The sequence below is a fragment of the Apus apus genome, chromosome 9 (genome assembly GCF_020740795.1).
Source record: "Apus apus isolate bApuApu2 chromosome 9, bApuApu2.pri.cur, whole genome shotgun sequence".
Lineage (NCBI taxonomy): Eukaryota > Metazoa > Chordata > Aves > Apodiformes > Apodidae > Apus > Apus apus.
The window spans coordinates 8185732-8209804 of NC_067290.1; the positions used below are offsets into that span (position 1 = coordinate 8185732).

At 40.4% G+C, this 24073-nt stretch overlaps 1 protein-coding gene across 1 annotated transcript in view; it reads right to left on the minus strand.

Moving 5' to 3' along the window:
- The window catches only part of LOC127388441 (netrin-4-like), a 53288-nt gene that overhangs the window by 12986 nt on the left and 16229 nt on the right, over nucleotides 1–24073 (minus strand). The window contains exons 3-5 of the mRNA XM_051627932.1: nucleotides 19991–20254; nucleotides 5503–5629; nucleotides 4760–4948 (exon numbers count right to left, since the gene is read on the minus strand). Coding sequence (XP_051483892.1) covers nucleotides 4760–4948; nucleotides 5503–5629; nucleotides 19991–20254 — 580 coding nt within the window. The remainder of the gene's footprint in view (nucleotides 1–4759; nucleotides 4949–5502; nucleotides 5630–19990; nucleotides 20255–24073) is intronic.

Below are 24073 nucleotides of genomic sequence, written 5' to 3' on the forward strand. Positions count from 1 at the left end.
CCAAAACCTCACCCTTCTACATTTCCCAATACTTGACAACACAGCATCTTTCCCTGCTGATTTTTACTTCTTTTCTCCTGGCAAACCCTAGTTTTCTCTCCATCCGCCTCCCTAACTAACAAAACACCAGCCAACATGACAATGGCCTTGTTTGTTAAAGGCATCATCAATTATGTTGGGGACAGTGTGCAGACAGTTCTGGTTAAGAGATGGCTGGTTTATTTGTGTTCTCTCTTGACAGAAGTGTAATGAAAAATTTCATCATTGTACTTTAGGATTGGCTATCAGTTACAAAGTGCCACAAAGCATCCTCTTGCCTTTTAGTCTCACTCTTATGCTCAGTTTATTTTGTCAGAAACTACTGTAAAAAGGAGGAGACAAGGAATAATGAAAATGAATAATTCATACAGCAGACTCCACTCAAGTCCTCAATACATTTATCTGCCCTCAGCACAGCTGTCTTTCCTGTGTAATTAGACACAGATGTAAAATGTAATATTGGCTCTAACAATATGGTTCAAACTTAAAGAAAAATAGCAACTGCTCCAAGTAATTCAGTGGACTTTGAGGTATCTTGCCTTCAATTTCTGTCTAATAATACAACATAAGATATGGCTATGAGCAGACTGGCTATTTGATGAAAAACAGGCAAAATGAAAAAAGGAAACAAGGCCTTTTGAATCTGAAATATATACATGTGCATCTTTGGAGCATATGACCAAATCAGGGCAATTTTTAAAGCATATCAGATGTTGGGATTGACTCAGGCAATCATGTTTCTTAAATGAAGGAAATAAGATAGACAGCTGTGTGTGTGGTCAGGGCTGATTAAGTCAGACTTTGAACCAAGATGTGATCAGGCTTTTGTGATACTACAATTAAAAAGTTCACTCCCTCTGCTCAGAAGTAAAAGGATGAGAAGCAGAGCTTTTCTGTGTGTGTGTGTGCATGTGCATCTGGGCACATTTTAATTTTCAACCCTTGTGCTTAGAGCAAAAAGGCTTGTTTTCCTGGAGACCTTTTTTAATGGGTCTACGTGCCTGCTTTATTTTTTAAGCTAAGCAAGGGTGAGTACAAAAGATGGTGCCATTTCAGAAGGATCCCTTAAGCCTCTGAATAAGCCACAGGAAAGAGCCAAGGATACAGGAGCTTTTCTAACCATTGGTTAGGAAACGATTAGGCTTCCGAGTCAAAGCTCCCATACAAGTCTATATCCAAACTACTTAATCCTGTGTTGTCACCCCCAATAACAGGCAGGTGTGTGCCTTGCTCTGGGGCTCTTTTAATGCCTTCCTTTTTTAATGTAGATCTAAGCAGTGTCAAAACAAGCACATGACCTGGCTCTCATTCATCCCCAGCTGCTAGGAACAGGAGAAACAAAGATTCAGGACACAGGCAAAAAGACACAAATTCACACTTGCATGTCAAATTTCAACTTTTTTTTTTTAAGGGAATGTCTTTACAGTCTCACATTAGAGGGTCAGCAAAGGGTGGTTTGGGTAGTGCCAGGATATCCAATTGTTATCCAACTTTTGGGGTTTTTTTCTTAGCAGTGATTAAGAGAGAATGCTGCTTATTATTATGACTAATGTTTTAAGACTCTCTCTGGGCCTGGGCAATGTCCTGTTAACTTTCTGGCAGCCTGAGGGGGATGTCACAGCTGAACCTAGACTTTGCTCTGGATGGCAGAACACTCTTCAAGCGTGCTTTCTCAAAGGGATTAGCACAGCATTTCATTCAGCTTTTTCATCAGATTTCCTTTCCCAGCTCAGTATCTACTGTACACAAGGGGCAAGTTTTGATCTCCCATTGAGGTGTTTGTTTTTTTTTTTCTCTGAGTTGAAAATAGGAAGCTGAGGACTAGGTTACTCTCACCAAAATCATCCATTCAGTCCACTGCTTGCAGATTATTACAACTTTTCAGCACTTGCCCAGTGGGTGGGTTTTTCGTTTAGTGTTGTCAGTTTTGCACTGCTTTCTTGGTTATCTCAAAGTGAGATGATGCCTTGGAATTTAAATCCTCACAAGCATGCTAATCTGGAAGTGGCTGCTCTTCAATTTACGATCAGCAGGCTGAGGTATGAGAGAAATGTACCTGGTAGTCTAATTGTCTTATTTCTTACGTATTAGCAATGCTCAAAAGAGTAACTTTTTCTTGTCTTTAGGGTCACAAAATCTGAATAATTTATTCAGACCAAACCAGATTCATGTTAATAGCAATACAAATTAAACAAACTGAAAGGATGGACTAGAAGAGGGCCTCTGTCTTGCGTCCAGCATGAGGCCTTTCAGTTTAATATCAGCTCTAGGCAAAAGGAGCTGAAGATGGTTCTGGAGGTGAAATCTTCCCTCTATCAGACAGTCTGTTCTAACCAAAACAGCTATGCCTGTCTGTGCTGGTGCTGCTGACACTGATAATAACCAAAGTAGTGAAATATTCCCTGAAAATTCTCTGCAGAGGTGCAGCATAACATGAAATTCACACACACTGCCTGCAAAGCACATGGCTAAGTGTTTGGGAAATCAGTTCTTTCACCATAAAAACCCACTAATCTATTAAAGTAATTTGTCAAATGTAGTTGTGATCAGTCTTCTCACCTTAAATAAAAGGCACAGACTAACCACCCCCTCTCAGGCTTCTCTTAACTCTGTAGCTATTTCTGCAGCATCCCTTCTGTTTCCATGTGGCTACAAACATCATGCACACACCAATCTGCTCTCAAAGCTGAGGCTCTCTAGAGTGAGCTGCAATAGCTTTATATCTTGGTATGGCAAGCATTCCTGCGTGCCTTCACATGCCTGGGAAACATCCCATTGACTTGAATCATGCACAGACAGGGTCTGTTTGCAATAATGCCAAATCAAACCCGTTAGATATATCTCACCCAACAGAAACTCTAGGTGATCCGGAATACTACAAGTCAAGGAAAAGAAATAGATATCATCTATAGGGCAATTCAGCTCATCTATCTCAGACATCTATGTTAGACTGCAATAAATTATCCCCACTGTTTCTGCACTGACTGTTCAGGGAGCCCTGAGAAAACTAGCCATCTGGATGTTGTATAAGCAGGATGGCAGCTATCTGGGCCTGAGCGTGCAAGTCAGTGTGGAAACAATTGCATTTGGGGGCCTTCTTGCTGGCAGCAGCATGTTCCCAGGTGAAAAGAACATTGTTGTGCTTGATTGGCAGGATAGGAATAAAGCTCTTTCAACAAGGTAAATTTCTGAACAGCTACTCTTTTGGTATGCAGAGTATTGGCAGGAGGTACTGAGAGGCCTGTAACCCAACCAGACAAAAGAGGCAGAGGTAGAGTCAAGGTTTGATTTCATACAGGCAGACTGTTCTAGGGTTTCCACACAGATAGGCTGTATTTTCAAACAATGTTTTCCCCCTTTGCTGCTCTCCAGTGCTCCTTGACCTGGGCGGTTATCTAGTATTACACATGATGTTGGTTACTGCACCATCACCCTGCTGTTTAATACAAGAGTTCATACATAGATTCTTTCAGGTACTGTGAGATCAAAAACTATCTCCTGGCACAATTAATTATCTTAACAATATTTCACTGTAGCAAACCTGCTCAGAGTAGAAGCAGGAATAGAAAGAGGTCACCAGGGAACACAGGGTGAGTTAGATAAGCTCACCCTCAGCCCAGCCTGCTGGTAGTGTTCTCTGATGAAGGTTATGAAACTGAAAATGGGGGGTGAAAGCTGTCTGTGCTGGCACTAAGATCCAGTGGAAAGAATACAAAAGAGCAGAACTGTAGGTTGTGTTGCAAACAAAGTTTAAACAATATCACAGGCCATACAGCTCTAGAGAGAGGACTGTTTGTAACCCAAGTTTTTAAGAGGAATCTTGAAGACCAAAGGATGAGGAAAGCTTCAAAAGCACATGATACCAAAGAGATGACAGACGGTGAAGTTCTCTGTGCTGGGATCTGATCTCTGAGCTATGGGGAAGGAAAACTGTCGAAAGGGGAAAATGAAATTATGTATATTGTTGGAAATAGCAACCTCCCAGATAGATGCCAGATGGAATCAGATGTGTGAAGCCTGGCAGGATACTTAGGAAATGTTTACACTAAGGGAAATTTGGGCTATATTCCAGACTGGATGGGTGCAAACTACCTTGTTCCAGAGGCTGTACACCCACATTAGTGCCTCTGTGACTGAATTTCTTCCTGACACATCCTGCTGAAGTGTTAATGAGCTATTGGGCAGAGCACCCCATAATACAGCTGTATAATCCAGAGATAACTCTGAGTGAGCTCTGATGTATTTGTTCCCAAGTGGATATGCATGTTCTCATGCTTCCTACACCTCCTACAGCCATTATTATATACATTTATGTGCACAGATGTTGCACAATCAAATGGAATTTAACACTAGTGTACACATAGGTGCAGTCTTGAGAAATGCAGAAAAAACCCAGCTAATTAAAATGTGCCTCAAGAAAAAACGAACTATGTTATTTTGAATGCAAACACAAGAAAATGTATCTTTCCTCAGAATGCAGAGCATTTGGAGAACTGAAGCAGCTATAGCAGAACAACCGTGTGATACCGGGGGAGAAATAGACACAGAAAATCAGGAAGGTGACCTTTGATCATGAAACTGTAGTTTAGGAACAGGATGCAAAGAAAGGATACTAATACTCATTAGCTACTTTTATAGGAGCCACTTATTCCTTTCATTTAATAATTATTTTAATGATTATTCTACCATTTGTCTTCACCTGATGTAACAAGTCACTTACGTTTGCAGACCTCAGGAGAAGACATGGGCTTCCCTTGGTCTCGGTAATACCCCGGTTTGCACCTCTGACACCGATGTCCCTCCGTGTTGTGCTTGCAGTTGTCACAGACTCCACCACTGCTCTTTCCTGATGCCAGCCAGACACTCAGGTCAAAATGGCAGCTGTCAGCATGGTTGTGACAGCGACACTCTGGTGGGAAATGGGAGAATGCATTTCAGGCTTATGTAATAGACACAACAGTGTTACTCAAATGGTCTCGTTTTCCTACCACAAACCATAGAGGAAACATCTGAAACACATTTTGTCTGCCCGAAATCCCTGGTTTTCATAAGAAACTAGAAATTGCAACAGAGTGAGAGTCCAAACAGGGTCTGGTAAGCTTGGGTGGCTGTGAGCTGTGTGGTGTCCTTACAGGGAGCCAAACCAACCTGACAGTATCATAAGCCTTGCACAAAACTGAAGGATACTAGAACACCTAAGGGGATGTAGGTGCATGAAGAACAGATTTCTGCCTTGTAAAGTCCACTTTCCAATAGCCCAAATGGGTCAGCTGCAGTGAAACAACACACATGCTGAAGTTTTCCATCAATGACCAGCAACTTTTCCTCAGTTTCTATAAATCAGTGCAATTAGTTTCTGTAAATTAGTGTAAATCCACAAAATTCTTTGTTAGGGAACTTTGCCTGCTGGCAGGGTTGGTGTTCATCCGGAAAGCCTGGATCAGTAAACTCCCTCTCACTTACTTCTGCATTCATTTGGTGCCCCTGTTTTCCCATCTCCTGGCTTCCAAGGCTGATCATTGTATAGGGGTGCACATTTTTCACAGTGGTCCCCTGCTGTGTTGTGTCTACATACACACTTCCCATAGACCTGTCAGGAAAAAGAGAACACATTCAAATAGCTACAAGCAAGAACATAGTGGAGCACCCACCAGCCTCACAAGAAGGTGGGACTTCTGCACAGCTCCCACGTAGCTGCCTGGCACTTTTAGGAAACCCACAGAGCTTGGAGCTGAAATAGATGGTTTCACCTCTTCACAGAGTCACTAGTGATGTAGATTGTCCCTCTATCTTCCAGTTTAAACATATGTGGCAAAAAATTATTTTTAACTCTCCAACTGGCTATTTTACTACTACATTGATGAACAGCCTCTAGACTATTTAAATTGGGTAAGCTACCACAGCTTCTTTTGATTTACAAGTTTAGGGCAAGAGCATGCAATGAGCCTGAGCAGGTAGTCACCTCCAGGCAACACCAAATTGCCTAGCAGAGTTGTGCCACAGGAGAACATGGCCTAGCAGAGGGTGTTGTACCCTGTCTTATCTGACATTAACAGTGCTCCAGAAATGTGATTAACTATAGGTCAATAAAATCACCAGTAATTACTAAATTATAAATTGTTAGAAGAATGACAAAGTAATCCTGGACCTCCTAGCACAGTTATAAATGTGGCACCAATATTAAACCTGAAAAAAATACCCCAAATATACCTGCAGAAAACCAACCCAAACCACATATTCCCTGAGGAATGCACTGATGTTTGAAGAGACACAGGTTCAGTGGGCACCAACCTACATAGGAATGTTCAAGGGATAGGTTAGCAAAAAAGTCCAGTAAATTTTTGGCTGCATAACTAAGAGCACTGTTACTCCAGGTGGATAGGAAATTGTACCTGAAGTACTGTAGTCAGTTTTGGACATCTTTTTACCAGATAAATGAGAAACTGGAAGATGTTCAACAAAAATGAATGAGAGCTGGCATGACTGAAGAATGGGGCTGATCTACAAGCATTAAGCATATAAACCCATCTAAGCTAGGAAACAACAGTTCACAAAATATTTGAAGGGGAAAAAAAAAAGGCACAAAAAGTCTCAACTAAAACTAGCTGAATAGTAGAATTATCTCTGTGGCTATTTGCTTGGAAAATTACTTGAAAATAGAGCTTGCTTCCTCTGTACTTAGCTGTCTTCACTGGAACACAAAAACGAATGTCAATAACAGGAATATTCTAATATATGTCAGTTTTGGAATCAAGTGTTCACACCAGAAAACTGAACTTGGAAACTGAGCTGGTCCAGCCTTCAAATGGAAAATTACTAATGAAACTGGTTTGTTGTCAAGTCACCTCATACACCAAGAATAATAGTCAGTTCCATTATGGATTATAATTCACTGCACTAGATTCTGTAGTATTGAGCTACATCAAATAAGTGCTTTAAAGGAGGCTTTTTGTTGCCTTTGGTTTTTTTGGGGGTTGGGTTTCTTTCTTTGAAATTAAGAAAAGGAATTCCAGTACCTGTTTGGAGTGTCTCACAGAAAGGATGCCCTGAGAAATCCTTTGAGAAAATATCCAGCTATGGAGTAGGAGAAAGGGAAAGGCTGGACCATAGGTCCCATTGTACACCCATCACAAGAGAAGCTGCTCATTAGTGATATTTCATATGCAAGATGACCCTTGTAGTAGAGGAGGAAATGTACAGAAGTGAGGGACTGGACCCCTCTCCCTCCGTGCACTGTTGAGGATGCCAAGATCTGTAACATCACTGTCACAGCTCTAGCCCACTGCACGTTCCACAGAAAGCAGAGGCTGAGATTTCATTTTGACTGGGGTGTGAATTGAATCTAATCCTTTAATCTCACCACTAATGTGAGTTTTGTTTCTCCACAGTCTTTCCTGAAAGTCAGGCTCTCCCTTTGCAGTCCCTCCTCCCCCATCTCATGTAGCAGGTAGCTTGGGATCAAGAGACCAACGTTCAAAAGAGCAGTTGCATGAATGCTCTCCCCTGCCCCCAAACCCAGCTCCCTGCAGCAATTTGCTCTCCGCTCCCCTGGTTTCTAATCCTCCCAGACCAGATATGTCATGTAGCTCACGGAGGGGACAGGCTGCAGCTGATGCCGTTGCCCCTCTCTGGCCAGCTGGCAGATTTGCTGCTGCACAGAGCGGTTGGCTGCCTCCTCATGGAAGACTGAGCACAGACTTCAGGGTATGCATTTCTGTCAGAGCTCAGCACCAGTAAACCTCAGGAGGATACAGCATGTGGCACCTTATGTGATGCTTCTCCAGACCTTTGTACAAGAAAGGCATCCATGTTCAAAGCCCTAAAGCAGATGACAAATTACAGAGGCAAAGATCACAATAAGCAACAGCGTCAAGCTTCTCCCTGTTTGGGTCGGGCTCTTCAGCTTTATAAATTCCCCCTGTGGACACACTGACTGCTTTTCAGAAGCCATAGAACAGAGAAAATAACCAGGAGAGAGGAAGATAACAAACTTGACCAAGAACCATAGATTTTGATGTCCCCAAACTTTAGGCTGTCTGAATTTTACAGCTCATTCCAAAATGGAGCCAATACAAAACCTTGGATTCAGTAACTTCCTAAGAAAATGCTGCTGTATTTCAATGTGCAATTTGTAAGTTGGCCCAGGGGGTTTTTTAGACAAATATATAAAAAACTGTGCATTCATTATATATATATAAATAAATATACATTAAAGAAATGCTATGATTGTACAGTTGAGAAAGAGCAGAATTAAACCATGCAACCTTGTTTCAACCTTGAATGACATGATCAAATATTCATTATTCCACAGGACCCTGTGCTTACAGTACACAGCACAGATGGTGTGAACACTCGTGAACAATTATTCAGAAAGTAAATAGGAAAATTCAGTGAGAAAAGGAGAGTCCAGTTCTTTGGAGATAAGTAGATGTGTTAGCTTGCTCACTGGTTTGTTGCAAACTGCAGTTTGTGGAGGCTACCTAGGAATGGCATGTTGTGAGTAGGATAGAGGCATAAAGGAAGCTTCCTGCCTGCCATCTCTGCTACTGAACAGTTTACCAAATATATGTGGAAAGATGACTGGCTTAGACAAAAGGGTTGGAAAGCCAAGCAGCCAACAGGCAGGAGAGCCACCAAGCAGGCAGAAATAAACAGTGGAGCTGACATTAAACTTCTTAGAAAGTGTTATGTCTGAGAACTAACTTATTTTTATAGAGATTTAAGAACAAAGAAAAGAGAATTGAAGGCTATTGGGACAAAGGTAAAAGATAAAGTAAGTCTACCATGTGTTGTCTGTGGATGGGTAGCTCATGGAAGATTTTTTCATGGAAAGTAATCTCAGACAGTATTCATAAGTGAAAAGAGCTAAGGAGGAGAGTGCATCATGAAGTACAGAAAGGAGTTAGGTAGGAGAAGAGAGCAGAGAAAAACAGATAAAGTAGGACACAGTCAAGGTGATTCATGGATATAAGTGGCCATTGCAGGAGCACTGGTTAGAGCAGGAGAAATTGAGCTGGGGGAGAGACCTGTTACACTTAAGTATGAGGTGAATAAAGGTAAGGGAGCTGGCTGCAAGTAACAAGACAATTTTTTTCTGTTAGAGAGGAAGAGATAGCAGAGGCAGGCAGAGACCAAAGTACAGGAAGGAAAAAGAAAGAAATACTGGAAGCTGTCAGATAAAATAGGAAATGGGATATCTACTTAGGGAAGAGAGAACATGAGAGTTGCACTCAACACCAACACAAAGAAAGCAAGCATGTCCCTGACCTGTCATTCACTGCTGAAGTCTACTCTCTCCCAAAAGTGGGTCCAAAAAACTGGAAAATTGTGCTCTCTACCAAATGCAAAACCTGAGGACACACTGGAACACAATTATCCTGTGAAGGCAGAGAACACAGTCAGAGAAGTAAAGATTATGGGGAACTACACTGATATTTTTCTATGCATTAGAAATCAGGGGCAGAGTTATGAGGAGATAATGGTAACTGTCAGGGAGCAGCAAGGAGCAGTTGCTCTTCAAGGGTTGAAGAACTATAAGCTGAGTATTACCTCAGCCCAGACTGTGCCCTTACTGAGACAGGCACCACCCTGAGCACAGTGGGCAGACCAAGGAGGGTACCACAGTCCTTTGACAGCTTGAAACAACAGGAGGATGGACCAGGGACAATTCAGGAGCCACAATAGACAGGCCCAGAAACAAACTCACAACATGCATTCAAATTCCATCCAGGAGGCAGGACGAGAAATAAGCTACAGCACATATGAGGGAGCCCACCAGCAGGGAAGCCACATACAGCAGAAGCCTAAAGTCCATCCAAGAGGCAGGCAGGCACATCTACAGCACAGCTCAAACAGGGCTGAGCTTAAATGGAGGCCTCTGGCCAATGGTCAGAGAGCATGGGTAGGAGTCCCAGGTGGGGCTGGTCAGAGCTGTTAAAGTCCTTTTATTGCTTTCTGGACCCTCATAATAGTACTTTGATTGCCACTAGATTGGTGTCATTGGAAGCTTTAAGATATCTGACTACTAGGAGGGATCTGAAGGAAAAAAACCAACAATAAATCTTCTTTCTAGATTTGGAGCTGGCAATACAGGTGGAGGGAGATTGAAAGCAAGGTGTGAGGAGCAGAGGCTTATATGAGAGTCATGCCATCAATTAGGAATCCTAGCCAGCTTTCAGCTAAAGCCCAATTAGTTTATGACACAGATTAATAGGAATACATATAAATGCACTGGTACAGCAGGAGAAAGATTGAGACCCAGGAGATTTCTGTCTCACATCTCTTGTATTTCACTTTATCCTCTATGTCCAACCTGTGACACTGCATCACTTTACGTGTACTGATCCTTAGATACAAAAGCATTTAGGCCTGTATGGGCCTTTCCACAGTGCTCTTGCTGCAGTAAGTGCTTCAGAAACATGATGGAATTTATTTCTATGACACCTCCCTTCATCTTCTCCTCATTACTGTGATAACTTTAATTGTCTCCAAGGACCTTTCCTGTCTATTGGACCATCATTGTATTGAGAGTTCAGTTGCTCTGACAAAATATTTTGAAACTGGATGGTACCTTCCAAAGTTGTTGTGGGAAATGGATCAGGGAAATAGATGCACTGGCAGACAGGCAAACTGTGTGATCATATAAACCTCCCTGTTTCATAAAACTAGTCTAAAGCACTGTGTGCATAACCTGTAATAGTTTGTATTCTTGCAGTTCTGCTTTCTGACTGTGTTCTGCCAGGGTTCCTGATGTCACTAATGCATGCTACGAGCCTTGAAAGATGAAAACTGCTGCTTTAAATACTGATATTCTGGCTACATCAAGCTTCCAGTTTGCTAATAAACTTTTGCAAAGTGTAGAAGTTTATATGCTGGCATATTTGCAGTTACAGGATATTATTAGTCCAGGAAAGGAACAAAAATATGATGCTATACTCTCAATCACCGTCATATTGGCTTTAATGGCCACTTGAAAGCCGGGTCTGTGTTTATGTTTCAGTATAGCAGCTGTGTTCTCAGGCTGTGCTTTCATGAGGTAAAGTCTTTGGGGGCAATCTCAATTTGAGACATTTCTGCTTTCCTTACTACTTCTTTCTATGCTATCACATTCTGCATCCTGCCCTGAGATGTGTAAATTGGGCTTTGAAACAAACCACGTTAAAAAAAAAATTAAAACTGCTTTTTTTTTCTCCTTGGCACTAGTATATTTAATCTGGATTAATTCCCTCATCTGCCTCACAGTACAGTCATGCTGCTACAAGTCTCATATGGCTGCCAAAGGCTTTGATTTGTGTATCTACCACCTGAGCAGCTTTGAATCAAGACATAGAGGAGGTTATTGCTTCATGGATTTCAGTACCAGGATGATCAGCTCCAGTCATTTAGCTTGATCTACTATACTGAGACGTGAGTTTAATCCAGTAGTTCCTGATGATTTATGGCAGAGTATAGAACCGTACCCTGTTTTCATACAACTGTTCCAAGAAATTACATGATACTTAATAACCTTTGACTTCACAAAGTTTCTTCACCTGAGTTCTGATCCACAGCCAAGAGAGGGAGTGAAAAATTTCCATCTGATTGTCTTGCAATTTTTTTGATTTTTTAAACTCTGTTCAGCTTCATATAATACCTGAAGCCTCTTGCTTTCTCTCTGCCTATTTAGTTTCTTACACCTTTTGTCCTTTCAGCATGTGATACCTTTGTTGCTCTTTTTCCTAGGCTATTCTCAGTCTATTTTGGAGCTTTTTTCCTAATGAATGAAGGTTAAATTTGGAAGCCTTCCAGAACTGAGCAACTGCTGCTGATTCGGAGAAAATGTTTGTCTTTGGGCTCTGTATTCACTTTGTGATGTTGCCAGAGAAATTTTGGATACAGCAGTTTGCAATGACATCAGAGGCTAGTCCCTTACCTGCTGTGAGTAAAAGGACTCTTTTCTAGGTCATTTTGAGTGGTTACACACAAAACAGGGTCTGTTATTCTGCTTTGTTTCTCTTACAGTTCAAAAGGGCTCTGTTGCCTCTCCAAAGGAAGAGATGTATCCATGCAGATTTATAATAAATCCTTCACCATCAGGTCCTGGGTAGAGCACATGTGTTAAGAAGCCAAATTAAAATTTTCCTTCAGCTTAAGAGGCCAAATTAAAATTTCCTCCAGCTTTTTCAAATTCACAAAGACCTAAAGGAATGGGTGGCTTGGGAGTAACTCCCAGAGTACAGTGCCTGCTATGGGTTTATTGACAGTTAAAATTCCTGCTCTAAACAGGAGTGGAAAAACCCATCATTTTCCTACGTCACTTGCTGGTTTCTGGCAAAAGTGTAAGTGTCTAACAACTAGTACACATATGGGTGTTTTCTGAGGGAAATGAATTTCTGGCTCATACTTGGTCACTTTGGTAAATTAGGTCTGAGGGAACTTGGCAGAGATAAGAAGAGCTGGGACAGCTGGGGCAAGGCCACCTGAGCCCATACAAGTTTTGATCTCCAAGAAAATCCACAATTTAGTTGTGCACAGCAAGAAAAGGATTCTAAATACCTAAAGGGTACAAAGCTAAACCTTCCAGCACAGTGGGTGAAGCAAGGCAAGGACATGCATGTAGGATTTCATAACTTTTGCACTAGGTAATATGAAACTCGTTTATAATCCTGTGCAAAATTTCTCCAGATTTTGTGTGCACCTGTTACCCAAGTATAAAATTACAAACTCCATGTACCCAGAAATTATTGGGAGGTTTATTTGGGATGAGTGAACTGGCTGAAAGGCCTTGAAAAGCCTTGGTAAAAGACTGAAAACTTTTGTTCTAGTAACACGTAGGTGAGCTGAGGACAACACAACACAGCAGTCTGTTCAGTCCCAAGGGAGCTTAAAATTGGGGCTTAATGTATGAGACCAACACAGCAGCTTCTGTGATTGTCACATACAGCATCTTCCTAGTGCTGGTGGCTGAGTCAGATTCCACTTAGAGGGTCAGAGCTGTAGGTATTGCATGGAGCTTAAACGAAACCTCAGAAATCTGCTGTAAAATGGCACATCAGAGAGGGTATTGAGAGCAAGTGGTGGCTGATAGCTGTGAGGTGATCAATTATTTCTCTCTCTGGCATTCATACACAGAACTCAAGGCATACTTTACCAGCCCTGAAATGTATCTACTTTTGTTTCCAATAAAGTGTTCCTACTAGCAGGGCTATTATGGCTCTTGCATAGAGATGAAAGTAGCAGAGAACATCTATTAAGTGATTAAAACAAGAAAAAAACACGATTAATGACAGCAATTAAGCAATAACATTAAAATGCATTAAAATAGCTCACCCATAGCCATTACTTTTAAGAAAAGCTGTGTTTAAAGGATAATTATGTGACATAGAAAATTGTTTGCCAGCCCATCCCACAAAATAAGAGACAGTTTCCTACAAGTAAGATGAGTGTCTCCATGGGAAGATCTACACAGAGTCCTGGTTCAGGAAAGCATGTGTTTAAACACCATTCCTGAATAGGCATGTTTTTCTGATTTGGACTTCAGTAGCAGGAAAAGACATTTCCACAACAATAATAAAATATATGAAAAACTTGTTGACTTTATAATTGCAGAATTCCTGCTGACTGGAACATTATATGGATCATACCATCAAAACTGTGGTTATTCACTAAACCATAGACACTCACAACTTCATGTTGATGGTATGAATGCCAGATGCTCTGGCTGAAAACCACAGGTTCTCAGTAGAGCTCATGGAGAACCTGTGTGGATATTAAGTTGAACACACGGATTGTGATCAGAAGGTAGAAACACTGCCCACACGCCCTGTGTGCAACAAGCAATTTAAAGATGCAGTATGCCAGGGTGTATTGTCAGGGTACACCAAAGCAGCCCAGTTAGTCATCTTTCATAAAATAAAGTAGCACTCACAGATTAATTAAATTTGAGAGCTCAACAGAAGTCAGGGTTTGTGCCTTCCAAAAGGGAGAGTGTCAGCCAGTGCAAGTGGATGAGGCTGCAGAGCAGCACAAAAATTCTCCTGCTCAGTGCTAAGTTGAAAGGCAGGGGGTGGGAAGAACTTGCTGCTAAAATCCCTAGGAATGGTTCCTAGAACTGTTTTAGAACTAACATTTCCTGAACGTTACCTGAATGCCAGTTCAGAACTGGGTGAACTACTGCTTACACGTATCCCTGATATTCCAGCTGAAATGGCTGTAATGCAAAGTGGTGCTGATTCTGTTGGGTGGGGTGTTTAACACAACTTCCTTGTCTTAAAATATGAGTCTAGTGTTCAAGAGCCAGTGTAATCAGAAATGTTCACAAACACTATGGAGAGGAACCCAGATGACAGAGCCTAAATCAGTACTGAACAGGACTCTGAAACCTTTAAGATCTTTTCATCTGAACTATTACTGCAAGTTTGCAGTAACTGGCAATTCTAGGAGATATCTGATGTAGCCTCTGAGTTGGAACCATAAGAAACTGTTAGAATTAATACATTTTTTGAAAGGAGACATCTCAGACACCAATCCAGAAGTATGCTTGAATTTGGAGGATACAACTTATAAAACTACTATGTGCCATATTTTTTGCTTGGATTAAAATTTTTAACAACTCAGAAGGATGGGGGTGTTGATTTTGGGGTTTGCCAAGAACCAGCTCATAGTAGTAATGGAGGCATTACATGATGTGCATTTGAGTATTTGATATTTGTGTGTTCCTCACAGTCACTCTGAAACAGCAAGAGAAGCATGGGATATATAGTAAAACCCTTCCTTAGATTTATGTAGGTAATCTTCAGTTAAGGTTTCTGGTGACTTTCACAACAATGAGATAAAATAGGAACTTCTGGATGTGACCTACAAGAAAAGTCTGAATATCTGTAATTAAGTAATTGAGTACTTAACTGTAATTTAGAGTCACAGTTTTGAAACTCATCTTGTCCTAGGAAACTAGGATCTCACTAAAACTATCCACTAAAATTATAGAGAACCTTTCCATGATGCTCCCCTGTCAGCTGCTTTATCATCTCTGAACATAATTATCTGAAACTTTCTCATCCACCTGCATGTTTACACAAGGATTTCTGTGAAATGCTTTGGTCCTCTGGGAGAAGCAAAGGTGTCAGCAACACCCCTTCCTTTTCATGTAGTTAATGTAATTAATTACTACCTTCTCCTCTTTAATTTGTATGATCTTCTATGTTTTCAGATCATTATGGGCAGAGGTGAAATCCATATTCAGTTTTATTTTTTGGAAAAAAAAAAACAGCACAGGAATCTATTTCTAGAATTTATTCTGACACGATCCAGAAGTTGGTTTGTTGCTTGTTTGGGTTTTCTTAACATTCTTGATGCTACTCAGATAGTTGATGTACACAGGGTGATTTTGCTTAAAAACCCCTACTCTTTGAGTTGCCAACTACAACAGTGAGCACCTCCTGCATCTCTGCATGCTGGACATCATACAGACTGGCACAGCTTGGATCAGATAATGTGAAAACCCAGCTGGGATTATCAGTAGAACTGCACAAGGTATTTGAAGAGGAGGTAGTATTTGCAAGGGATACAGCAGCCAAGTCACCTAGAAAACTGCTGTAGAAAAACAAGTTTTACCTTATGTAACCTCTATTATGCCAAACAAGGAATCTTACTTAGCACCAGATACTGCTCTCTTTGAAGTAAGTGGAAACCTTTCCATTTGGTTCATTGTGAAGGATCAGACCCACAGGGAGTCTAGTTTTTCTCTGTAAACAGGATGAAGAAGCAAAAGAAACATCCGAGGCAACTTGTAAGAATTTCCTGGCAGTGTAGGCACCAATAATTAACAAGTAAAAAAACCCTAATGTTTTGTACAAAAACATATTAATCCACATTTGTGTTTCTCTGTCCACACTTTCTTCTCATGGACTAGAAAGATAATTGTGAAATGTTTGGCAAACAGAAGGGACTTTGGTCTCATTTCTGTGTTCTGTCAATGTGCACTTTCTGCTTTGTAAACTTTGCTCTGGAAGCACTCCTGGGCTCATCTAAAATGTGTCATCAAAGCAGGTCCTAAACCTGACAGCTCTTACCAAGCTTCTTGGAGCTTAATAGAGAAATACTTTACTGCAGAGCAACATATAACTTTATATATCCTGCAACAGATAGGACATGATAAGGTTCCATCGCATCCAGTGGTAGAAGACTGGATGTATTCAGGTGGCCAGGTTCTGGTGGTTGCTTTCCTTTTAATGGCATATGAATGCCCTCTGTTTAAAAGAAAATGCCTCTCTGTAGTTTCTGTGGAAAAAACCAATCTCAATAAGAGAGGACAAAGGAGTTACTTTAAGAGTTTGAATAATAGAAGCCATGAAATTCAGAAAGGAGAGTTTTGTCCTTAGCTATCATAAGAAGCTATTTAAGTTGGGTATGACACTTCTGTGCCTCTTTTGTTTTGTTTTGTTTGTTTGTTGTTTTGTTTTGTTTTGTTTAAGGAAAGGAAATAGAAAACAAGAAAACTTCACTGTCAGTAGCAACAAACCCCAAAGTCAAGATACGTTTGTCCAGAAGTTTCTTGCCTACTGCTTACATCACCCGTCTTTGTTTCTCAAAGTTTTTGTTCTGTCTGATATGACATTCTCTGTAGTTAATAAGAGAAGTGTAATCTAGATAAATTGTGTTGAGGTGGGTACTACTGGTTTGCTGCCAAAATAAGAAGTCAAAGGACATTTCAGTTGGATCCCACAGATGCCTACTTTGAACCTTGTTGTACTCAGTATTTTCACAAGTGTCTTAGGACCAGAAAGAATATGAATGAAGCTATCTAGGATTCCAAGTTATGAGGAAAGATGTACCATTTGTAGGTTGGGTTTAGAATTTGCAATTTTCTTGTATCCATTTTTTTGACTGACACTGGTGTCTGTGACATGACTTCTCATAGAGCTGCACTGCTTATTGGCAGCCTCAGTGGAGAAGCCAGAAGCTGAATAGGTTGTCATGACTGAAATGACAGATCCACAGAGAAATTCATTATTGACAGATCATCTAATACTCATAGATCATCTAAGTCCCTCCAAAATGATGTTGGAAATTGTTCGTTCAAAAGTGTAGAGAAATTTGCTTTAATTTTCTCCATTATTTAGCCTCCACAGAGTACGAGTCTAGCAGTGTTAGAAGTATTACAAATGGAACAGATTTATTTCAAGAGTAAGAGCAGACTTACAACTTAGCACAATTATGTCACTTCCAAGACCTAAGTGCAGGATGATCTCAGTTTTTGGGCTTATCCCATGGCAAACCATTACAGTTGTTTTCTACACTTACTTTTGTTTTTGTTAGCTACAAAAAAATAAATAGATTGTAGGAGGACTCTGAACTCTCAAGAAACTGAAGTTCCTACTATTAAAACCTTTCTGTGTTTTTCCAGCATTTTATTTAACTACTTGACAGCAGCCCAGGAAACATGAAGAAGCTCTGCCTTCATGCTGTGGTATCACCCACATTAGCCACATTAAAACTGTGTCTCTTGAGACTTTTTTTGCCCATGTGTTCATTAAAAATTAGATGCAGTCAGTGGAATGAATCAGATTATTTCTGGACATGCAGTACTTGTTTCTAACATCCCTTTTCCTTATCTTGATTTAATCACCATGTGACTGAAAGTAGAGCACTTTCCCAGGCTCTGCACAGAAATTGCAGGATGACAAAGATTTTTGTAGCAAGGTATTTTGGCTGATATGAGATGTATTAATTGGTGTTCATCACCACCTTTTCCTTCTGCATGAAGGCAAGGAGAGTATCATATTGTAAGACTCAAAGTTATACACTTACATAAGCTCCCTCATGCTACCTATGTAAACCAAATCCTGAGATCTCTACCTATGTGAACTCTCCCTTCACCACTATGGTATCATTATTACTAAGTGATAGATAAAATGTAAGAGGATCCAGGAACCTGATTCTTCAAGGAGTGGATTTTCATTCTGTGTTTGAATGAGCTAAGAAGTAATGACTAAAGAACAGAAAAGTGGAGCAAAATAGCATCATCATCTTTACTCCAGATTTGTATGACCTGGGATTAGAATTTTAAATTTTGACCACCTGTGGTTTCACACTTCCCTGGTTAGTAAAAAAAAAAACACCCCAAAATTAAGGAAGGACACGGTAAGACCCTTCCAATCATATCTGCAGAATGATAACCAACTGCTCTCCATGATCACTGAGGGAGGGCAGACAAGAAGGAATCACCTTAATTTGCAGCACAGAATATTTAGGCAGGCACTAAAGAAGAGCTTTCAAAATGCCCAAATGGGAACAAGTTCTGAGTGTTACTATTGAATCTCCTGTGGCAGAGATTTCCAGAACCCTGTTCAACAAGCATTCACTAGCAAATGGCTTAAATATGCCTGATCATACCTTTATGCAAGGATGCAGAACAGGTCACTTTTATGGTCTTTTCCAGCCCTCACATAGGGTTCTAGAGGTAGATACAGCTTTTCTTACTTCTCTAACTGTTGTATTTGAATCCCTGCAAAAACTTGTTATTATCTGTGCCTGTGCAAATGATGTGATGCATCCACCCTCCTGTCTCCTGGGACATGAGTCACTCATGAAGTGCATTTCATCAAAACTATTTCACCTTCTGCCCCATGAAGTCACTGATGGCACGAGAAGATTCTATTCCCATGTGACTAGTGGGGGGGAAAAAAAGCCAGTCATAGTTTACAATGGTTATGCCAGTAATGTACACAATATTGTGTTTTCTTACTCTGATGGGCAGTGTTTATTCTTCTACCAGCTGTATTCATTTAGCATGTTATTCATCTATTTGGTTTCACTATGTGTCTGTTTAACAGCTTGCAATAGGGAGGACACACTCTTCAAACAGCTTTTCTCCACACAGTTAGTTATTAAACGAGTCTATATTTATAGTTGACTAAACCTGATTATATCACCTAGTGCTAGAATAGTATAACTGAATCTTAGATTTATAGCACAGATGGAACTGATTCAGAAATTATTTTTAAAATATTGTGAAACTCATACAGTCCTAATTATCTTACAATATCTACTCTGAACCTAGGCAACTTGAAAAGAAGAGAATCAATACACATTCCAAAAGAAAATAAACTGAAATGTAAGTGTACCATATATCTAAAGGGACAGAAAGTAGCTGAAGATTTATTTCTTGAGTCTATTATGTCAGAGAGCACCAGGGACTAAACTTCTAAGGGTTGTTTTGGTTTTCAAAACCCATTACAGAGACAAACAGCTTTTTGGAACCAGTGGAGCCATTGACTAGTTTAAAGTGGCTTGAATTTTGTGATGTGTGTGTTTAGATGATACCTGGATGTTTGGTTAGCATCATTTCCCTCTGACTGTGATTACAGTTTTTCTGTGTAATGCTTGCAGCTACAAGGCTTGGCTTTTAACAAAAAAATAGGTTCCAACTTATATTAAGATGAATGGATAAAAGAGCAGAAATTATTTTCACACCCTGAACACTGCTGTCTATGTGTCTATATAGTGAAAGTAACAAAAACAGAAAGCTGAAAACCTAAAAGTAAGGGCTGAAACCCTCAGAATGACAGAACTGCTCAGATCTGATAAACTCAGAAAATCTGAGATTCAAGATCAGATGCTGAAATTCTGGTCAGGGCAGCCTTTGCATTAAAAAGATGAGTTGAGTTATTTGCAGTTGTATAGGTAGGAGGTTTAATTCACTATATTTGGGGTTGTGTCTCTATTCCAGCGACAAAGCCCCTTCACAATTTATAGGTATTTGAGGCCCAGAGTTTTTGGAAGGACCTGTCTCTAGCAATGGAATTAATACACATGGAGTTGCAGCAAGGGTTATAAGAAAATGGTTTGTTTCACTACTGTGAATTGACTGCTTAGGGAGGCTTGGACAGGATCATACACCAAATGTACAGGTAGGCTGAGGAAGCACAAGCAGGTAACAAGTTTAGTAAATTAGTGAGTGTCTAGAACTCACCATGTTCTCGATGACTCCTGTCCTGTTGGCAAGCTCACATTCCTCTGCATGCCCATTGCAAAAGCAGCTGCCCCGGATGATCAGGTCATAAATAGCATAGTGGGCAAATCTCTGAGGCTTCTCTACCAATCCTGAACCATGGCATGGACATTCCTGTCTTTTTAACAAAAGGAGGCGGAGGTTGGTGAGTTTCAGGAGATCTTGAGCCTCAGGACTATAGGGGTCTTCGATCTTGTTAGCCGGACTTAAGGCACGATAAATCACCTGAAAGAGAGAAGATAAACTTCCAGGAATAGATAAAGGACCCTGTATCCTCAGCAAACTTCCCAAGGTAATGTTCAGGAAAACGTAATAGTTCCTGTTTAGAAGACTCTTCATAAACAGTTGTGGGGCTGTGACTGATCAAAGAACATCACAGCTGAGTTTCCACCAGCTGGCCAAGCCACAGCAAGTGACTATGTACCTGCTTTCATCCTGTCTCAGATGTAAGATAGGAAATGCCTTAGTTTAAACATCTCTCCCTGGCTTTACTATGCCCAGTCACTTGTTGCAGTTCTGCCAGTATGTGGTACCTTGTCAAGCACTGGTTACTTCCTTGTGTTTCTGAGCCAAGTGACAACAGCACCACTCAGAGAAACCCAAGGTATATTGGCATAAATGCTGTATTAATGCCGTCCAAATTTCTCAGAGCATTTTAGGAGCATGGCTTTAGCATGAATTCTAGAGTCAGGTAAACTCAGGCATAAGGGCATCTATAGAACAGTGGAAACTATGTTTGGACTTTTGGCTTGGTCACTTCAGCTATGTGCTAGAAAACATAGCTTGGCTTTAGGTGAGTGATCACTGAGAGAACCTTGTCTTCCAGGGGTTCTGCCTGTCAGCCAGGCAGTTTCTTCTTTGGGAAAAGAGAAGTAGTTCCACTGCAGTGAGCTCACAGGACTAAAGGCACTTTGTTCCTCCTGTCTGACTGTGGGTTGTTACCCTTGCCACAGCTTTTATGTTATTTGGTAGTTCTGCAGAGCAGCAGCAGTTTGGTTTTGAGTATCACAGTTCTAATTTTGTGTTTAACAGCGGCTAAAGGGAATAAAGGTATTTTAGCTCATGCACTGCTCTACCCTTCTGTATCTCTCAGGCTGTGTGTTTCTGCTGCTTTTGGGAGAAGGTGACAATGGAAGGCTTCCCCGCAGTCCATGCCTGTGAACTAGAAGCTGGTTGCATTTGATCCCAGGCTCAGATGTCCTCTATGGATATGTTAACTCTAATTTGAGAGATGTTTCTCCTCTGGTTGAGTTTTCCCGTCATGGCAGAGGGACTTCCCTTCAGGGTTCTTTGGTCCTGCTTTTTAAGTGGTGACAATGTCTGTCTGGCTAACTCTGTTAGCAGAGGGAAACCTTTGTTTCCATAGGGATTCCTTCCTTCTCTCTCTCTCTCTCTCTCTTTTTCTTTTTTTAATGTCTTTCTAGTGAACAAACCAATTTAAATACTTGCAGCATGTAAAATACTTTTGCTCCTTCTTGCTTACAGGAGCCAGAAAATTGCTTGTGATACATACCTGGAAGGTAATTCGGTTGTATTTTAATGGTACATGAGGAGGTTGGGCTCCCTGTGGGTTTATTGTTTTGCAAATATTTTAATTTCTGGCCTTGTATCACTTGAGCTACTTTGGCATTTTACATAACCTATTAGAACACTGAACATTACTAGTGAGTAGAGATATCAATAGCTTGGATGTTCCCTAGGGATTGTGGAATCCTTTTAAGAAAAAACAGTATTCCATTCCAGCTGAAGTACAAGAGTTTGCTTGTATGATTAATTCATGACACATTTCAGTCTGGAATAAGCTCAGTGGTCAGACTGGATTTGTTTGTCCTTATCTCTACCAAGGCAAGACTTGTTAAGTGTTAAAGATCTGATTTGGGTGACATAGCACTAGTGAAGTCTTTTGGGACTGGCATTCATATGTTCTTGGATTCCAGAACCACTAGGAATTAGGCTTCCTTAACTTTGTAAAAACCAGAGATATTGAGGATTTACTTAAACAAAGACATTTGGTACCAGCAGAGTTAGAGCAGGTATTTTGTGCCAATGTCAGTAAGTTTAGGTTAAGCTGCATTTTGCACAGAGGTGATACAATTTTATTTGGTATTTAAATAATTTTAGTACCATTATTTCATATATTCCTGGAAATACAACTGGAAAATGAAATCTTTCTCTCTCTTCTGGAGGACACATTCTCCTTGAAATACTGGTGGTTACAACCCTTGAGCACAAGGAATAGTGTAATGTAATCACTGTATCTTGGTTACTTTTTAATATTTGATTGGATGCTTCTTCTCACATTAAAGAGCCAGTCATCTGAGCTTCCTTAATATATGTGTTGCCCAACTGTCAAGAGCAGTATGTTACAATCCAGAAGTTATACTTATTAGTCCACTATGTGTATTGACTAAAATAATTGTAGAGTGGGATGAATTTTTAAAACGGATCTGAGATCTCACCTTACATGCCCTGAATAATGTTATCATAATGGCATAAATTACCTTAAAAAACACCTAAACCAAACAACTAAATTTTCTTCTGTACTAAATATATGTAATTATAGTTTAAATTGATGTATTTGGGTTTTTGTTTCCCTAAGATAAAAATAAAGGAGACAGATTGGTGGTGGTTGTATGTACGTGTTGGTGATTTTGTATGGTACAGGGAAGAATTTTTATTCTGTAAAAAAGGAAGAGCTGTCACTGTGACCAAGTTACAGAGTTGGAAATGTGACTATTTGTTCAAAGCCCCAGCACAACAATTCAGTATAACATTCAGCAAGTAACTTAAGCCTTGCACTGTTCTGGATTGCCAGTGAATCCAGTAACAACAGAAGCCTGTTTATGTCCTGCTTACTTGTATATAAGATACAGGTATTCAAGTACTTCACGGATGGGAGGAAGATTAATAAATTTGTATCTGTAAAATTCTCTGAGAATCCCTAGAGATGGATGTTCAATACAGACAATTTTAATACTATGTAAAAGGAAGAATTTAATTATCTCATCCATTTCTGCACAAATGTTTTAAAGATCTCCTGAAGTCATGAGCCATGGGAAGAAACACTTGGCCTTTTCTTTTTTGGTTTTTAACTCACAAGCTTTGTGTTTCTGAAACCTATGAACTAGATTCCTTCTATATAGATAGACATCAGACTTCTGCCTTTTGCAGAAAGGCAGAAATGTGATTCTTTTTCCGTTTCCCAGAGATATTATGCAAATTTGCAATTCCCTGTTATATTAATGTAAAAGACATGAGGAGTGTGTAATGAGAAAGAACTGTGTTCTTATAATGAAGATGCAAGCTCTGAAAAGATCTACCCATGATGTTCACTATAAAGCTATTTCTCATCTAATTTAATCTCTATCTGGTATCAAGCTCTGTGGAAGCTCTGTTCTCTGCTTTAACAGACTACTCTGAAATCTCCCAGTCATTTCTCTTAACATCAGTGTGCAGCTTCCAAAAAAGCAGCCTATGCACAGCTGCACAAGGAAACCTGCTGGTGATTGTCTGCTAAAGGACACCCTGGAAATCTTGCAGCTTACATTGAACTCTGTGGAAGGTGAGGGTATTCAGCACCTCTGTAGTCTCAATCCTTTGTGGAAATACATCCTAATATCCTGAGTTTCCCTCATAATCAGAAGCTGCCAGCTGGAGCTGAATGCTGAGTAGGACATTCATGCTTATCTGCATATCTGCCACCAAGCGCATATTTGTCATTCTCATTTTCAAAAGCCAATCAGCTGCGCCTCAAAAAGATGGTCACTACTCTGTCCTCTCCTGACCTTCCTAAGAGCAAGGAAGTTTGGAGAATACTGTAAGTGTGCAAAGCTAGGAAAGGTAGCTCCTGTTAGAGGACAGGTTTTGCTGCACACAAGTTGGCACAGCTGCACGGGGGGTGATGTTTTATCGCCAATCAAGAGATCATCTTCATTCTAGAGACAGTGTCTCAGATTTTTGATTTCTTGCCATATGTTTTGCTTCTCCATTCTTGATGCAGATAATTCTGTTTTCTTAACTTGATCTTCCAGCCAGTATTAGTCA